We start from the raw sequence: 16,379 nt of genomic DNA, 5'->3' as shown, positions 1-16,379 counted from the left end.
AAACTGGGCGAGAGGAGGCCAGGAGGGAAATAAAGTTACTTTGGGGGTCTTCATCCCGGTGGAAAGAGCGGGCAGCCAAGGGATGTCAGGCAGCAGTAGTCTGTAACCAGGGAGAGCAGGTGGGAAAAGCTGGGGCCCCACGGGGCTCCTGCGATGGAATGGAAGAGGGCAGGGAGCCGCGGGCTGGGTGTGTGATCACGCCTAGGTATAACATGTATTTAGCACTGGAGTGAGTCCAAGGCTGCTATGAATTGCTGCATGAGGGTGAATCAGAAGGATGAAAAAGGCAGCTGTTTGCTGCCAGGATATTGTAGCAATGCTTTTGAAAATGTTTTGATATCATACACTGTAACTGTTTTGTAGTTGGCCAAATCAACATGTTTCTGAAAGGTGCAGCGCATGAAAACTTCGTAGAGCACTTATTTGAAAAACTGTAGCCTTTTGCCTGTCACAAAAAGGAATGTGCTGGGTGGTTGCATGAAGGCACTGTGTGCATCCACACGTGTGTGCAAGCCAAGGGGTGGAAAAGCCCAGGGAGCAGGAGAGTGAGACACCATGGCTCAGATTGTGTGCTGGAGCTAGGAAGGGATGGAAGGAGATGGTCAGTCCAGTCAGGTGGTTCTGGGTGACCGAAGGGTACCTGAAGGAACCAGCATCATCTTCAGGGATCTCTTGCTGCTTCTGGCACCACCACCATTTTGCTAAAGCCCCAGTACCTGTCAGGGGCTGTGTCCAGCTTACAGGATGGGGCCAGAGCTTGTTTGTGGGCATTGATTTCATCACCTCTGTCCTTCCTGGGCAGGTTGGATGCTGGAGGGGGCCCTCCTGCCTGTGGGCCAGTAGCCACGGTCAGACCCAGCCCAGACACAGCTACTTGAAGCTACTTCTTCACCTTGTCCCACGTGCATCCATTACATCTGTGTCTGAGCATGGGGATATCTGCCAGCCCCTTGGTGTCTCTTTTGCCCTCTCCACAGCCACATGTGCTGGTGTCTTCTGGTGGGGTCCCAGGTTTGGGGTTACAGACATGCCCTGCTCTTGGCGAGCACCCTGTGAGAGAGGGCAAGGTGTGAGTGGTGTGCCTGCTGCTGTGGCAGAAGGTGCCAGCTGTGGTTCTTTCTTCTTGGGGAGTTGTTTCCATCATCTGCCATGGGAGATTATTTTTATCTCTGGTAAACAGCCTTAATTCCAGTGCTGTGTGATCTCTGGTACAACCTGCAGCTAGGCCAGCAGGTGGTCGCCCACGGTTCAGAGATCATGATCTTGGTCTGGATTCAAGTGCCGATGGGAACCTGTTCTACAAAGCATGTTTGATGTGTTTTCAATAACTCCTCATGCTGGGGAGAGATTTTATTAAATTTGAGTAGGTTTAGATTCTCTGGTTGTTTAGTACCTTGTTTGTGTTGCTATGCTCCTGTCCAGTGAGAAGTGATGAAACCTGGATGTCTGAGGCAAGGCTGATAGCTTCTTGCCAAATGGGGTGATAGAAAACAGTTCTCAGAAGTAATGATAAGTGAAAATTTATTGTCAGCAAGAAAGTCTGTGTCAAACTGACTGGTTAAATAAACATATTTCCATCCAGAAGAGCTGTGCCTATAGGAAAGAGTGTGACATCAGGTGTTTAAGCCATAGTTTTCATAAGGACAAGGAGTTGTGTTTTCAGCTCACTGTATTTTAAGTTTGGCCAATACATTTCTACTGAAAATCAAAATTTTCTGTGGGAAATAATAAGAGCAAAACTAATGGCAGTATTTTGCACATTTTACATTTGATAGTGTGACTAGGGATATGCTTGAATTCCTTACAACTTGCCTCCTTTTCTGAGCCCTTGTTATATAGTGATGTTATATTTGTGGGGTTTTAACTAATATTTAGTCATTAATTCGCTCTTTGACTTGTCAGATCCTGAGCTTTATTCTACTTTCCCTCTATACCTTCTGACTCCTTCTATTGGGTGTGCCAGCAAATTTCAGTGTACCAGAGCAAAGAAAAAAATCTTAATCTTCCTGAGAAACTCAGAATTCAGAGCTGCAGTCAGCTTTCTCTGTAAGAAGCAGTAGTTACTAAGAGTTGGTCTGACTTTTTGGACATTACTTTGGTACTTGTGACAAACAAGCTTTTATCATTAGCTTTTGCTTCATGGCAGGCAGGCAGAACTGAGGCAGCAAGGGATGTTATAGGTGCAGGCTGATAGGCTGATGCTGAGCCTTCCTCTTCTGAGATTTGGAGTGTTTGGATGGCCATGCTCCACCAGTGAAAAGTCAGAAAATAGCATTTATGCTTTCTTAGCTCAAAAGATGTTCTGGTGTTAATGCTCTCTCTCAAAGACAGATTTAACAAAAAAAAAAAAAAAAAAAAAAAGGAGTTTCCCTGGGAACAAGACCTTGTATAACCTCAACAGAGGAGGATGGCAAGCTGAGGTCTCTCATGCATGGCTTTGCCTGTACACTTTCTGCAGAAATACAAGGCTCTGTGACCTGGACAGTTGTCAGGGTCTTGTCATGATAGCAAGGTCTTCACAGTTTTTTGAGCAGCATTTTGCACCACAGTAGATCCTTAGCATTGTACAAAGGTGACAGAGGCCAGAACATAGCCCAGTAAGATGAAGTCTGTGACTTTCCATTTTAAGGAGTTCATCCCCATGTGGTTCCGGAACTTTACCGTTGTTTTTCCTTTTCTTCCCTAATAAGGATATGTTGCAAACAAAACTCAATATTGTAGTTTCTTTATTCCAGCTAAAATAAATTCTCACAGTTAGAAACATGCAGTTTAAGTTAAAGGCCGTGGGCAGTTCTTTTTATACTGTGCAGCAGTTGGCTACACAGGCATCAAGGTTGTCCTGTGTCCTGCTGGAAGTGATCTGGTTTTACACTGCCTAGACCTCTATGGATCCCTTTCTCTTTAGAAAGTTGGCAGCTCATCTACCATATTGTTCTTTATATCTTCAGTCATGTTGCCAAAAGTTTCCGTTAGGAGGTGATTTGCTCATGAAGCCAGCTTGCCTTTCATCTTGAGTATTTTCCTAGGCATCCTAAAGTCAACAGTGCTTGGTTAAAAACCCTGAACAGCAGATGCTTTTCAAAGCATGTGAAAAAGGAGATCTGAAAAAAAACATATTGAATATGTTTTATGGTGATATGATTTTGGATCTATATCTCCTATTCACCTCTATTTCCAGCATGAACCTATGACAAAAATAAATACTAGGCAACAAAGCTAGTAGTAATGCCAAAGCTTCAAAATAAATGTGATTACTTGTGAAAGAGCAGTTGAGTGAGTTGGATGAAATGGCAGTGTAATTATATGGTAGCAAGTCAAAGTTTGATAGCTTGGAGCTTATCTTAGCACAGCATGCCACTTCCCCCCCACTTCTTGGTATGGCAACACTTCTTTTTCAACACTTCATTCCGAGTTTTTCCTTTTTAAAAAATCCTATCAAACCTTAAGTTGTTGTTTCTAATCATTTTGGAAGGAAATTTAGATAGTAATTAAAATGGCACAGACCAAAACCATTTAACCAAAATATCCCCAAAAGGAAAATTTTGAGTAGTTAAAGTGAACATTATGAATTCCCATCTCCTGCAGGATTCTTTATTTTGTTAACACTTCTTGGATTAGCTTCAGTTGTGCCAAGATAAAGGATAGCAGAATGCAAGACTCTATGGAAAGTGTGCCTATGCCCTAAATGACCTGAAACTGAGGACTGCCTGTATGTATGTGACACTAGTCCACTGCCACAAATATTTCCATTATTTGGAAGATTGAGCAGAACAAAATGGCTTAAGCTTTAGAATACAAACTTTAAATTACTAGTATGCTTTTAAATAGTTCAGTAAAAATTGCTTCCTTTAGTAGTCAAGGTCTCTTATCTGATACCTGCTTCCTTTCCCCTCTATGGATGCTTCCTGTTTTCCATGTCAGTCCACACATCCCCCGTGTATTTCCATGTGCCTTTTCCTGTTGTCCTCTGACCTGCTGCAGCTGCTCCTCAGATGCCTCTCCACCAAGGAAAGATTCCAAAGCTGAGCTGGCTCCTTACAGTGCCATGAAGACACACTTTGAGGACCCCTACCCTCACCTCTTGAGCAAAGAGGCAGCAGCTCATGCTTTTTCTGGGAATGCTGCTCCAAAGTAGCCATTGTGTACCATTGACAGTGCACACCTCACCTTGGAAGTTCCTCTTATGCCTTCACCCTGTGCTGTTAGTATTGTGCAAGTGACACAAGAAAAACAAGAGGAAAATAAGATGTGTCAGGTGTGTGATAGTAGGGAGTTAAGTCATGTCTGTGCCTTCATGTATGACTCAGTTACCCTCTCTGAGATGGCTCTTGCTGTGGGAATAAAATGCAGACTGATAACTAGGAGAAAATTACTTAAGGAAGGATCCTGCTCTTTACATGTGGAATTGCATCTTCAGGGATTTAGTAGGGTTTGGCTACAAAGCAGAAAGCCAGAGAGATACTGTCTGTACCTTACTGCCAAATACACCCTAGTTCATGGGTATTTCCAACCCTTCTTTCTTCTGCTTTACAAGAGAAATGTGACTATGTTTATTTCAGCTACCTATGCTCCAACAATAGCAGAAGTGAGGTGGAGTATTACAAAATACTTATTTAAAAGGGAAAAGTGCATGAGACATGATTATGTAGCAAGTATTTTCTTACTTTTTTTTATTGAGGAATACATTCTGTTTCTCTTCCTTTCTGTTCTCCTACTGCAGGGGATGGATGTGGGCACACAGTGATGTATCAGGACAGTGGGACGCTGGCATCCAAGAACTATCCTGGGACGTACCCTAACTACACTCTTTGTGAGAAGAAAATCCAAGTGCCTCCAGGAAAACGCCTGATCTTGAAAATCGGAGACCTGGATATTGAATCCCAGAAATGCGAGTCCAGCTACCTTACCATCCAGAGCTCTTCAACATTGCATGGTATGTGAGAGACAAGGCCATGGTCAGTGAATGAACTGGTGAAAGTGTGGGTAAAAGACAGCTTAGCAAAATGCAAGAAATGTCAGCCTTTGTGCTCTCCTCCTCCTTTCTGTATTCAGGTGTTTCATTCTCTGTGTGGGAAGCCACTGTCCCACCGTGTATGGTGCTGCCCTGCTGTGCTGCAGAGGGGCTGCCAGGGCTCGGGCACAGCACTCCTGAGGGCTCTGCCTTCACACCTGCAGAGCTGGACCATCACAGTGTTGGTACAGCAAGTCTGTAGATCTGTATCAGCCCTGCTCCCTCCTTGTGCAGGGGAAGAGCTTCCTCACAAACTAGACAAAGATGAGAAATTTTGGAGTCAGTGATCTTGTGTGTCTCTATTCCTAGGCAGTCCGTGGCTCAGAGAGGAGATAACCTTTACTATTGCTAGCTGTTAGCCACCTTACTTATGTACAAGCTTTAATACTTGCAGATATTAAATGCATACAGCCAGACTGGGCTCTTGTAACAGATTTGCACAGGAAGATAAGCAAATAATCTGCTACAGCTGTGCACTTAAAACAATCATAACGGCAACAGGATTCTCCCCAGGGAGAACATGAGGCCTTCCTCAAAATGGTTTTCCCAACCAGTTGTCACAGAAACTTTTGATCTGCACTTTCTGGAAGAGTCAAACTGATTTTCAAGTCATGCACCCTTTTTCAGAAATCCAGTTTAAATTCAAAGCTGCAAGGAGTTCTGCAATGTAAGAATAAAGTAATGAATTGACATTTCATAAAATTTTGCCTGCTGGGAGTGGGCTGTGTAGCCCTTCAGTCAGCTGAGGCTAAATGTACTGTCCTGGACTTAACAAGCAGAATGGATTCAAGGGAAAAATGTGATGAAGATATGAGCTGCACAGAGCTTCTGCACATTTTCCACCTCACTGCTTGGCTCAGAAAAGTATGTGGTTCTCCAAAGATGAGATCTCATAGGATATCTTAGTAGTAAGGAGGGTTGATTGCCTTTCATTTATCAGTATGATGGGTTTATCACTCATCTGGTAAGAGAAGATCAAGTCAGGTATTAAAGGCTTGCTCACAAAGGAAGGTAAAGGTAATTATTGTTCTCATGGGGGAGGTATTACATTTTGAAACAACCTTCAGTAAGAGTGGGCAGTGACATGCTGATATCTGAGCCTGCACAGAGCTTGATTTGAGGCATAAGGAGCATCTCTGTTCATGTGTGCTGGAATTTTTTAGTATTATTTATTTCTTTCTTCACTGAGAAGTCAGAAGGGGTGAGGCACTGGAACAGGTTGCCCAGTGAAGGTGTGGAGCTCCATCCTTGGAAGTGTTCAAGGCTAGGTTGGATGAGGACCTGACCAACCAAATCTAGTGGAAGATTCCTGCCCATGTCAGGGAGGGTTGGAATTAGATGCTCATTAAGATCCCTTACAACCCAAGCCATTCTGTAGTTTTGTGATCTATTTTGTAACTAAGTAATGAGTTGTGCTCACCTGAAGCAGTCTGTCTGTACTTGGCAATAAGAAATAGGTGGTTATTATTGCATTAGCATATCTCTGAATAATTTTTATTGATACTCTCTTGACATTTCTAATCTAAATCTTCTCGGAAACAGGGATAAATCAACATATTGTTTTTTGAAGTGAAAAATGAAGCTTGGATATTGATTGAAATTCTGGCTCCTTACAGATCAGCCTGAAGGCATCTTCACATCATTTATACTGCAGCTATTCAGCCTATAAGCACAGAGTAGCTGTGTATTATGCAATCAAGTCCACATAATTAATTTTTTTTAAAGTATTCCCACACCCATTTTCAGATCTGATTAGTAACGTCTGATGCATGTGGACTGTAATTTACATTCTCAGTAGTGAACTGCACAATTAGCAGATTTTGGTCATATCTGATTAAACCAGTTTTACAGTTTAGGCAGACTTACCATCTGTAATGTTTTTTTGTGGTCTGCAGCTCACTGTAGACTTTCCCACCAGCATACCTACAGAGTGTCCATTCTACGTTCAGGCAAATCCATGCAGAATGGATGTGGAAATAGTTCTATAGGCGTAAATTCATGATGTTGCTTATGTTTTAAAAGACACGTGAATTCTTAGATGAGATTAAATCTTCTCTAAGTCATTTTTTTCAACTCTTGCTATAGCTTTGGGTTTCAATATGCATTTATTCAAGTGAAAGAAGCCTTGTGAATAAGCACTGCTACATCCATTCAGTCTGTTAAGTGTCCTTTTAGACAGCTGTTTCTGAACTCAGATCTCCTCTTTGCAACCCTTCCCTCTTCATGAACATCTACAGTCAGGTCAACCTCCTCCCTCTGGCTGAGGAGATACTGACCTTAGACATCAAAATTCTTTCATGGGATGATGGAGACTTGAAAATATTTTGCAAGCACTGAAAACATCTGAGCAATTAAAAACTAATCTTGGTGTGTTTTCTGTATTTGACCTAGCTTTAAAAAGGAAAACCTAAAAAGCAAAGTATGAAAGATGATTCAGTTTCACCAAAATGGGTGAAAACTGCATGTGAATGCGAATGTGAATGTGAATGTGAATGCTGCTCATGTTTCAAATTAGTCTGAGCAACCTTTGCTCTTTATTTGGGAGGTTTGCAATTACAAGACAATAAGGTCTAAAGGGAAATATGTTTTAAATATCATGCTGATTTCTTCAGCTCTACAGAAAACAACAGCATGAATGTCAGTATGAATAAAAACATCTGTTGAGGAGTATATTCTAAAGCTTGGAAAATTGGTCAGAGAAAAAATACTAGATTATGTGTACAAATATTAAATTAGTGTGAAGAAGGCTCCAGACGATAAAGTATTGTTTTCCTTTCAGATTTCTTCCGGTCTTTACATATAACTGTGATTCATTCATCATTATAACCATCTGCAGGGATTCTTGCAATACAGCAAGGAGTAACTCAATTTGTCTTTGGGGTATTTATGTTCCTTGCAGCAAAGGGAATCTGTTAAATACAAATGAAGGAATTAATTGATTTATGTTAGCAGGAATATTGATGCTACTTCAGTAAGGTGGTGACTAGAGATTAGAGCACCTACCTGCAGATTTTATAGAAGTTCTGGACATTCCTTGAATTCTGCAGATGGATAGAAGAGTATGATTCATTCCTAGAAAAGCATGCAGTTGTTGTGTGTGCTGATCTACTGAAGCCTTTCTCAGTCCCAACTAAAACACAAATGTGACACTACAGTTCTTCTCACCTTTGGTACTTCTCAGCTTTGATGGACCTGTGAAAGCAGCTATTGAATTTATATTTCTCCAATATTGCAATTAAAAGATGATAGTTAAATAATCTTAATGAAGCTCTGAAACTGGGGTCATACAGGGTCTTGACAGTATATCTCTGAGTTATTACTCTGCAAATTATTTTCTTTAGTGCTCACTGGAGAAAGGAACCTGTAGCAAGCCTTTTCTTTCAAGCTGTTAGCTCTGTGTTCAGACGTAGCTGTGAAAATATTAATCATCAGTCAGCAAAGGGAGTCTAACACCCATTTTGGTGAAACTGAGTCACCTTTGTCTGAAAAACATTTAAATATTAGCACAGCTTTGCACAGGTTGTCTCTGTGAGAAATAAATAGATGATCGTGGTCTGTTTCAAAGGCACAGTTTTTGACTGGATTAAAATATGGTGTTTTTTGTCCCACAGAAAATTAATATGAGCATAATCTCACAGTGCAGACAAGGTGCAGCCTTTACCGAAATGCTTTTCTTCTTGAGTTAATTGCATTATCTGAGCATATTAAAAATACTGAGCTCTGAAGTAGAGCTTCTGATTTTTTAATTAGTTAAAGGGATATGTGAAAACAAGATTAACCATGTCAGCCCTGTAGTTCTCAAGAACAAAATTTGCACTACTTATGAAGGTGGATCATAGATGTTTCAAAAGTTTGACAGGAACTGCTTTTAGTCTGCTTCTTTTAATGTCTCTATCAAATTTCTGTACCTCTTTTGACCCCTTTTTTTTCTTTTTTCTATCTCTTCGCCATCTAATGGCTTGGTATTTTTTCCCTTAATTTTGCGAGATGATCATCAGTCTTGACTGGAGAGAAAGCCAAAAGAAGAGATAAGTGCCTACTTACTTCCTCATTCACTTGCAGTCAGTAGGAGGTTGATGTGTTCCTCTGGGGTGGATGTCAGAGCTGCTGAGTGACTAGTAATAATTTGGAGAGTTAGTGCAGTTGACTTGTTCTTGCATAATTTACAGCTGGTAACTAATGTGAAATAGAGAATTTACTGGAAATGCTTTCTTCTCCCCACATCCCATCGCTAAAGGTACAGAGTGCCTTCGGATGCCTCCTACCTGTCATTATGGCTTGAGGGGATTCATCAAACCAGTTGCTCCTTATTATGTATTGAAATAAATATCTTGCTTGAATAAAGGGTGTGTCCAGATTTCTTTTTCATCCCTCAAAGGAAACTTGTTATTACTGTATTGTTTCTGGTATTTCAGGAAACCCAGAGAAATGCCCAGACAAGTTCTTGCTGAAGATCAAGTTGAGCAGTTTCTTAACAGTCAAAACACTTTTAACAGATGGGTTTCACCTGAGTTGTTGCAGTATCCTGAGTTTTCAGCTTTGGAAGGATTGATGCAACAAAGAATGTCAGCATTTTTTTAATCAAATGGACCTTTTTTCCTGTTAGCTGCATACAGTGTTAGCCTCTGTTTTTTGTTAAAGTACAGTTCTTCACTCATGATTCCTAGTTGTTGCTGTGATTCTGTGTTTGGATTTGGCTAAAACCACACCTATGTTAAAAGAGGCAATCTCACCTGAGGTCAAGCAGGCAGACCAGCCTGTGCAGGTGGTGCAGATGCTCCATTTTAAAGTTGTGATTACTTCCCCAACCTAATTCAGATGCCTTTTTCTTTCCTTTATTGCAGTGTTTCCCTTTGGAAACCTTAACCGAAAGTTGTATTTGTTTTTCCTGAAACAAGAAATGCTTACCACTCAGCCTGAGATCAGACTGTGTTGCAGAGAGTTAAATGTTGAATAACCAGGCTGTCTCATCCTGACTGCTCTGTCATCTTGTATCTGCAGTGTTAAACTGCAAGGAAGGACACAGAGCAGCACCTTCTGCGTCCTTGCAGGGTCCTGCTGGTTCCCACTGCACCATGTGTGTGTCAGGGTTGGAGCAAAGAGGACCTCTCCTGGTAAGGGGGAGAGGAAAAGTTATTGCTTATCGAAGTATTTGTGTGAATGTGGGATGGAGATGGATTTTGAGACTGAAGGTGTTTTCATACAACAGATCCTTGCTGGTTTTGTGAACTATTTGTGAAAGACTTGCACTCTGCATGAGTTTTTAGCTCTGAAGTGAAACAAGTGTAATCCCTGTTCATCTCATCCCCTGTCCTTTCCCAGCTACTGAGGTAATTCCAAATTGACTTATTTGAGAAAAGGCTACAATTTAAAACATTGTTTTCCCCAAACAAATGCATTAAGACGTGATAATCGTTTAGAGAAACATCCATGGATTGTTGCTGCATCTTGCCTGCCAACCATGGCTTACTCTGCAAGTAAAGACTGAAAAAAGGGAGAAGATTCTCTGTTGAACAGAGGACATAATTATTTAATATCCAAACCAAGTTTCTTAAAGACCTCTGCAAATGTCAAGCTGCAGATTTCAAATGAAGTTAAGGAATGTGAAAGCAGAATGAGCATAGTGAACTGGCCATTCAATAGCTGAAGAGGGAAATAGTTGCTTCTAAAAGGAAGCAAAACCCTTACAGAAGAGGCAGAAAGTATTAAGAACTAGAGAAACAAGCATCATGTAGGCATTGCCAGCTGGTGTGAAAGAAGAGAGTCCTCTGGGCACAGTACTTCTTAAGGGAAGTGGAAAAAATAAAGGAACATAATTCAACAAGGAAAGCTCAGGAGCTGTGCCAGAGCCTGGTTGACAGTAGAAGTAAACTAGACCTCATAAAACCAGACAATGCTGTAAAGATCATCAGATTTGCAAACCAACACTATTATGAAAAAGACAAAAGCAGTAGGCTATTGCTAACATTGAAAAAATAAACAAAGTGTAAAATAGTCTCTTCAGTCTCCAGAGGGGCTAGCCAAAGGATATCCACGAGACAATTTACTGTGTGTCTTGCAGGATGTTAATACTGCTTGGAGACAAAAGTGTTTTATTTAAGCCACCTAAACCACACCATCAGATCAAATGTTCTGCATGAAAGACATTAAAAGTTAGTTTAATTATGGAGAATATTAAAATTAGTATACTTGAAATCCTTAAACCCCTAATATCTCTCCTGCAGAATTTTTATTAATATGTATAAAAGGAATCTGGAGTGAACAGACGGAACCACAGTTGGGTCAACTTCTTAATGAGACACAGGAAGGAGGAAAGGCCCTGGCATCTAGATACAGTAATATTGAAGTATGGAGAACACCTACTCAGCTTCATCACATGTAACACATCTGTTTATTAAATCAAACTCTTTCCTTTGTTCTTATAAACAAACCAAATAATCCTGCCTACTTACCCCAGCAGGGCTCCAGCCAAGTCACTTTAACAGGAAGCTGAGAGAGATCAGCATTCGTGACTCGTTTTTCAAGCCGAATATGCAAAACAGCCCACCTCACAACTAACATTAGAAGATGAAAAACTGATAACGTGATCTGGCAGTTCTCAAAAGGGATCTTAAAAAACTTCTGGCTAAGTCCCAGGTTTAGGAATTAAATATTTATCCAGAGTCAAGTCCAAATGCTGCAGTAAAAATTAACAGGACCCTTTAAGCAAGTTTTTCATTTTCATACTGGGGCTTTCTCTGTCATCTCTCATCTTCACTATGGTTGTACAGTATTCATATGGGCAGCCCAGGCAAGTCTGAGGACCTGACAGTGTAGTGCTGATAAGGTTTAATTCAATTATCTGAATTGTTGAGAAGAAATATATTGAAATGTTTTGCAAGGCTTCCTCAGTTTGCAACAAAAGAACAAGTGAATGTTTCATAGTATTAATAAATTCTACCTGCCCACCCCCCCTTTTTTTTAATTACAAATCTTTGCAGAAAACTTATAAACCTTTGGAAGATATTCCTCCCTTGAGTATATATTCTTTCTTACTTCTATATCCTTTAAGGAATTAATCCTAGGCTCCCTTTTTTTGGAGCTACCTATGGGAATTTCTTGGTACGCCAGAACTGCTCTTGGCAGAAGATAACCATAGCCTGGTAACCTTTTTCGATTTATTACTTCATAGTGGAAACTTGTCTTTAGACTGAATGTTGGTTTCTTAAGCTGATCACTTCTGAATTTCTTGCTTTAATTTGGATTATACAGCTCTGTGTGTCTAGATTATTTTATATTTTATTTTATTGGTTTTGTCATGATGTAAGATTTGTTTGTATAACTATCTGGAATGTAGGTAGACTTGCTACTGGAAGAGACACTCATCCCTGATCCAGCTGATGTGTGGTTGTGTGAATCAGCCATCTAAATTATACCTCCAGAGTAGATAGGTCACTGCCAATCGCTGCGAGGGAGAAAGCCAAAGAACACTTGTGAGAAAATATGTAAAGACAGTCCTTGAGAGAAGAAAACGACTAAAGCTTTCTCAGGTGCTTTATTTTGAAGACGTGCAATGCTCCTTGTCTTTCCCCCATTTCTCTCTCTCTCAGAAAAATATCTAAGTTAGCACTTCTCCCACTGCAACCTGACACAAAAGACCCTCTCAAATAAATCACTCGTGCAGTTGACTGGTATGACACAGTGTCAGATGCTGTCTTTTTGATAAGTTCATTTCCTAAGCAATTTGTTTAACCCTTTTTATAGACATTGTTTTCTCTGACTAAGTCGTGAGTCATTTTTCAACACATGAGTACTCCAGGGAAATGTCACATTCGTCGCTTGTTTCTCTGCCTGCCTGCCTTCACCATATGATTTTTAAGCCAAAAGGACAAGAGTTCCTCCTTTTGTTTGTCCCTTCTGCTGACAGCTGGCTCTGATTGGGCTACTCTATAGGCTGACCTTATAGTTGTTACAAGGCAAATGAAGTATTTGGAAAAGAGCCCCTTCCCTAACCCAGAGCACCAAGCAAAATGAAGAAGATTTTAGGAGCCTGTTATGATGGGTATCACTCATCAGATTTGTGTCATGATGTGAATGTAATTACTTGTGTCTCAGAAGTCAGTTCCAAGTTGCCCTAAAGTAGCCACCATCACCAAGATGAGGTTGTCTAGGAAAAATCAAAGTGGTCGTTTTTCATCCCAAAGGCTTGCTTTAGGACACAAAAGCTGTCATTCACCTCAGCAGAACAGATGGGCTGAGGGCTTGTAAAGGGTCATTTGGATTTTTTTTCCTCTGGGGAAAAAGTCTCTTTGCCATCTTAAAAAAACCTCTTCTTTGCAGTTTATATTGTACATAGACTCATAAATTTGAACAAGTATATCCAAACTGCTTTGAATTTTCTGTATTATCTGTGCCTGAGGGCAGCTGGGGACAAATGTTTGCACCCAGGTATGGTGACAGAAGGCAAATGCAAAGACTGTGGCAGTCTCCAAGGAACACTCCCCTCGGGAACTGACTTTCTGAGAAGCAAATGTAATTACTAGGAGTCCTGGGTATGCCTGCTGTCACAAGAAAGGAGTGTCCCAAAGACTGTTCCAAGATACTGCAGTTGGTAGCTATAAAACCCTTATCTAATTCACTGTATGCACAAGGCTGTTGTCTCCCTGTCCCACTCCCTTCATCTTCCCCTTTCTCTCCCTCTCTTTTTTGTTTAAAACTCTAGAGACTTGAACTGTGTATTACCATGTGGTTTTAAATGGAAAAAGCTTAGGAAATTTTCTAAGGGAAATGTTACTGCCTTGGAGTACAATCTGGCTTGTGGCATGCAGGTCCTTGAAAACCAGGTGCTCAGTATCTGATCTTAATCCTTTCTGACTGGCTGCTGTGCCACAATGGCATGAGCTGTGTGTATTTGAAGGGTTTATCTCAGGGACCCTGCCTAGATCCCTTGGATTGCTTTTGAATGTAGTGTCATTTTCTCTAATGAATTACTGCTGGTTGTGAGCACACTGTACTTCAAAGGTTGAAGGGCATTAATCCTTCTCTTCAGGCTTATGTGATGAGAAATGTGGATGCTGGAATTGCTGCCATGCAGAGACAACTGGATCCTGGCCACTGCTTGTCAGGGTAGCTTTAGAGCTCATACCCATAAAGGACTGAAGCCAAAACCCTTTTGTCAACATTTGGGTTGATACTGAAAGAGAATGAGTGTGTTATGAAATTCTCTGCTAATCACGAGACTTTCCCAGCCTAATTACGTCATCTAAACTTTGAAACCTTCTTTGTTCTGTCTCTAGGGCCCTACTGTGGTAATGTGATGCCTGTCCCCAAAGAAATCATTCTAGATAGCAATGAGGCAACTATTCACTTTGAGAGTGGATCCCACGTGTCAGGACGAGGCTTTTTGTTGTCCTATGCCAGCAGTGATCATCCAGGTAAGGTGATATCCAAAAGTAGTAGAAGATTAGTGGCATGGCTCCCCCTATTTAATTATTATCTTTACAGAATAGAGCTTTAGCCTAAAAGTTTGTTCCTAAATATTTCTAGAGTAGCATGAGCCATGGTATTTTTAATAGCATGTGTGTAAGAAACAGTTGTAACATTAACCAGGTATAATAGCTGCTGAAATCCTACCTAGACTATTTGCAATACAGGGCCAGTGGAGGGGAAAATACTGCCTTCTCCTGGAAGCTGCACTGTGTTTTGAGCTCCAGCATCCATCACACTGTGATAGAAGGGAGGGGTAGGAGAGATTAAAGTTTTCATTCCCACATTTAATGTTCTGGAGGTCTGTTCAACTTTGAAGAAAGTGTAAAGCATAAGAGTAGAAGGGGAAGTTGAAAAGAATGAAAGAAAACCATAGCTATTGCTTCCAGTCTAATAAAATTGCTAAATTATTATACAAAGAGGTCTTTAAATGTAATTTCATGTTCTGGCAAATATTTGTCTGTAATTTTATATCCTACAATTGGAATTGACATTTGTAAATTTTCACAGATCTGATCACGTGTTTGGAACGAGCAAACCACTACACAAAGGCTGAATTCAGGTAAACAGGGTTTGCAGCTCTGCATTCTGGCTTGCTTTGCAGTATCTGTCAACTGATTCAATTGTTAGAAAATGTTAAAGTGTTTTGGTTTTCTGGAGAAGCAAATTTTTTGGAGTAATGGTCTAATGGCTGGTTGTGAGAAGCACTAGTGCGGAATGGAAGACTGTGGCCCAGAAAAATGATGGAATGGAGTTGCAGAGCTGTCAGCAATTCTCATTAAGTGCATACATCTACATGGTATATGTAAAAAGAGTTTCCACTTTGAAATTCAAAGTAGCCTCAAATTCCAGTGCTTCCTTTGGGAGCAGATCACGTCCCAGCTGATACAAGATTATCTGAGGACAAGCTATAATTTCTTGGTTCCTTGAACTTTGTGATAGGTTTGAAATGGTAATAAACTGTGCTCTTTTGGCTGCTGTCTGGATGTGCATATAGGCTTATCTTACTCTGAAAACTCGTGTGGTAGCATTTCTAGAACAAGAGAACTAAATAGAAATAAATGCCCTTGCTAAACTGCTTTTCTAGGTCTTTGTATGCTACTATGTTCAGTCCACCTATGAACTCAAGGGCCCATTTATCTAGCTCCTAGACTCACTAACAGAGCATCAGTAATTTAGAGAAATTACTGCTAAAATATTTATTGGTTTGAGAGCATTTCTTTTATAGGAGTTTGTTTGTGTGTACTGTCACTACAGTTCATGCCTTAAACAAGCCTTTCTTCTCTCACTACAGCAGATACTGTCCTGCTGGCTGCAGAGACATAGCAGGTGACATTTCTGGGAACATTGGAGAAGGATATAGAGATGTAAGTACACAGGATAATGGGGGCAAATTTATAAAGACAAAAGAAACAAGAATAGAACAACTAGGTTTCAAGTTTTGCTGCTTGACTTTTGTTAGTAATTCTTCTGGGCTGTTTTGCTATACCTTTTATTATCAGTATATAAGTTAAGTTATCAGTATATGAGCACACAGAGACGCTTTTCAAACAGACAAATCAATTGTGTGAGAACAAAGTCCACTGATTGTCAAATATACCTACTTACTTGTGGCTTCTGGCTTTCTGGAAAAAGCCTGCCTAGTGTTTGTCCTTCTTGAGGCAGTGCTCATCCATGTACAAAATATTTCTGTACAAAATAATATGATTTTAGCCTTTACTTGTTTGGTGTCCACATGTGAAAAAGATACATTTCAGTAACACGTGGGCTTTCTTTAAGGTCATGCCAGCACTATTCCTAGCATATGCTCTGAGATGGAATAAATATTAAACACTGCCTTACCACATCCCACTGGTAACTACCAACCTCCTGGCTTCTTTTAACTTCTTGTTCTTCAAACTGA

At 40.6% G+C, this 16,379-nt stretch overlaps 1 protein-coding gene across 2 annotated transcripts in view; it reads left to right on the top strand.

Annotated features, from left to right (window-relative positions):
* DCBLD1 (discoidin, CUB and LCCL domain containing 1) overlaps nucleotides 1-16,379 on the top strand; it is a 46,352-nt gene that overhangs the window by 10,832 nt on the left and 19,141 nt on the right. For both annotated transcript variants that reach the window (XM_066545786.1, XM_066545787.1), the window contains exons 2-5: nucleotides 4,721-4,933; nucleotides 14,287-14,424; nucleotides 14,987-15,038; nucleotides 15,771-15,843. In XM_066545786.1, coding sequence (XP_066401883.1) covers nucleotides 4,721-4,933; nucleotides 14,287-14,424; nucleotides 14,987-15,038; nucleotides 15,771-15,843 — 476 coding nt within the window. The remainder of the gene's footprint in view (nucleotides 1-4,720; nucleotides 4,934-14,286; nucleotides 14,425-14,986; nucleotides 15,039-15,770; nucleotides 15,844-16,379) is intronic.

This window comes from Molothrus aeneus, chromosome 3 (genome assembly GCF_037042795.1).
Source record: "Molothrus aeneus isolate 106 chromosome 3, BPBGC_Maene_1.0, whole genome shotgun sequence".
NCBI classification, from domain to species: domain Eukaryota; kingdom Metazoa; phylum Chordata; class Aves; order Passeriformes; family Icteridae; genus Molothrus; species Molothrus aeneus.
Note: the sequence above shows the minus strand (reverse complement) of the source record. Positions and strands in the feature narration are given on the sequence as shown.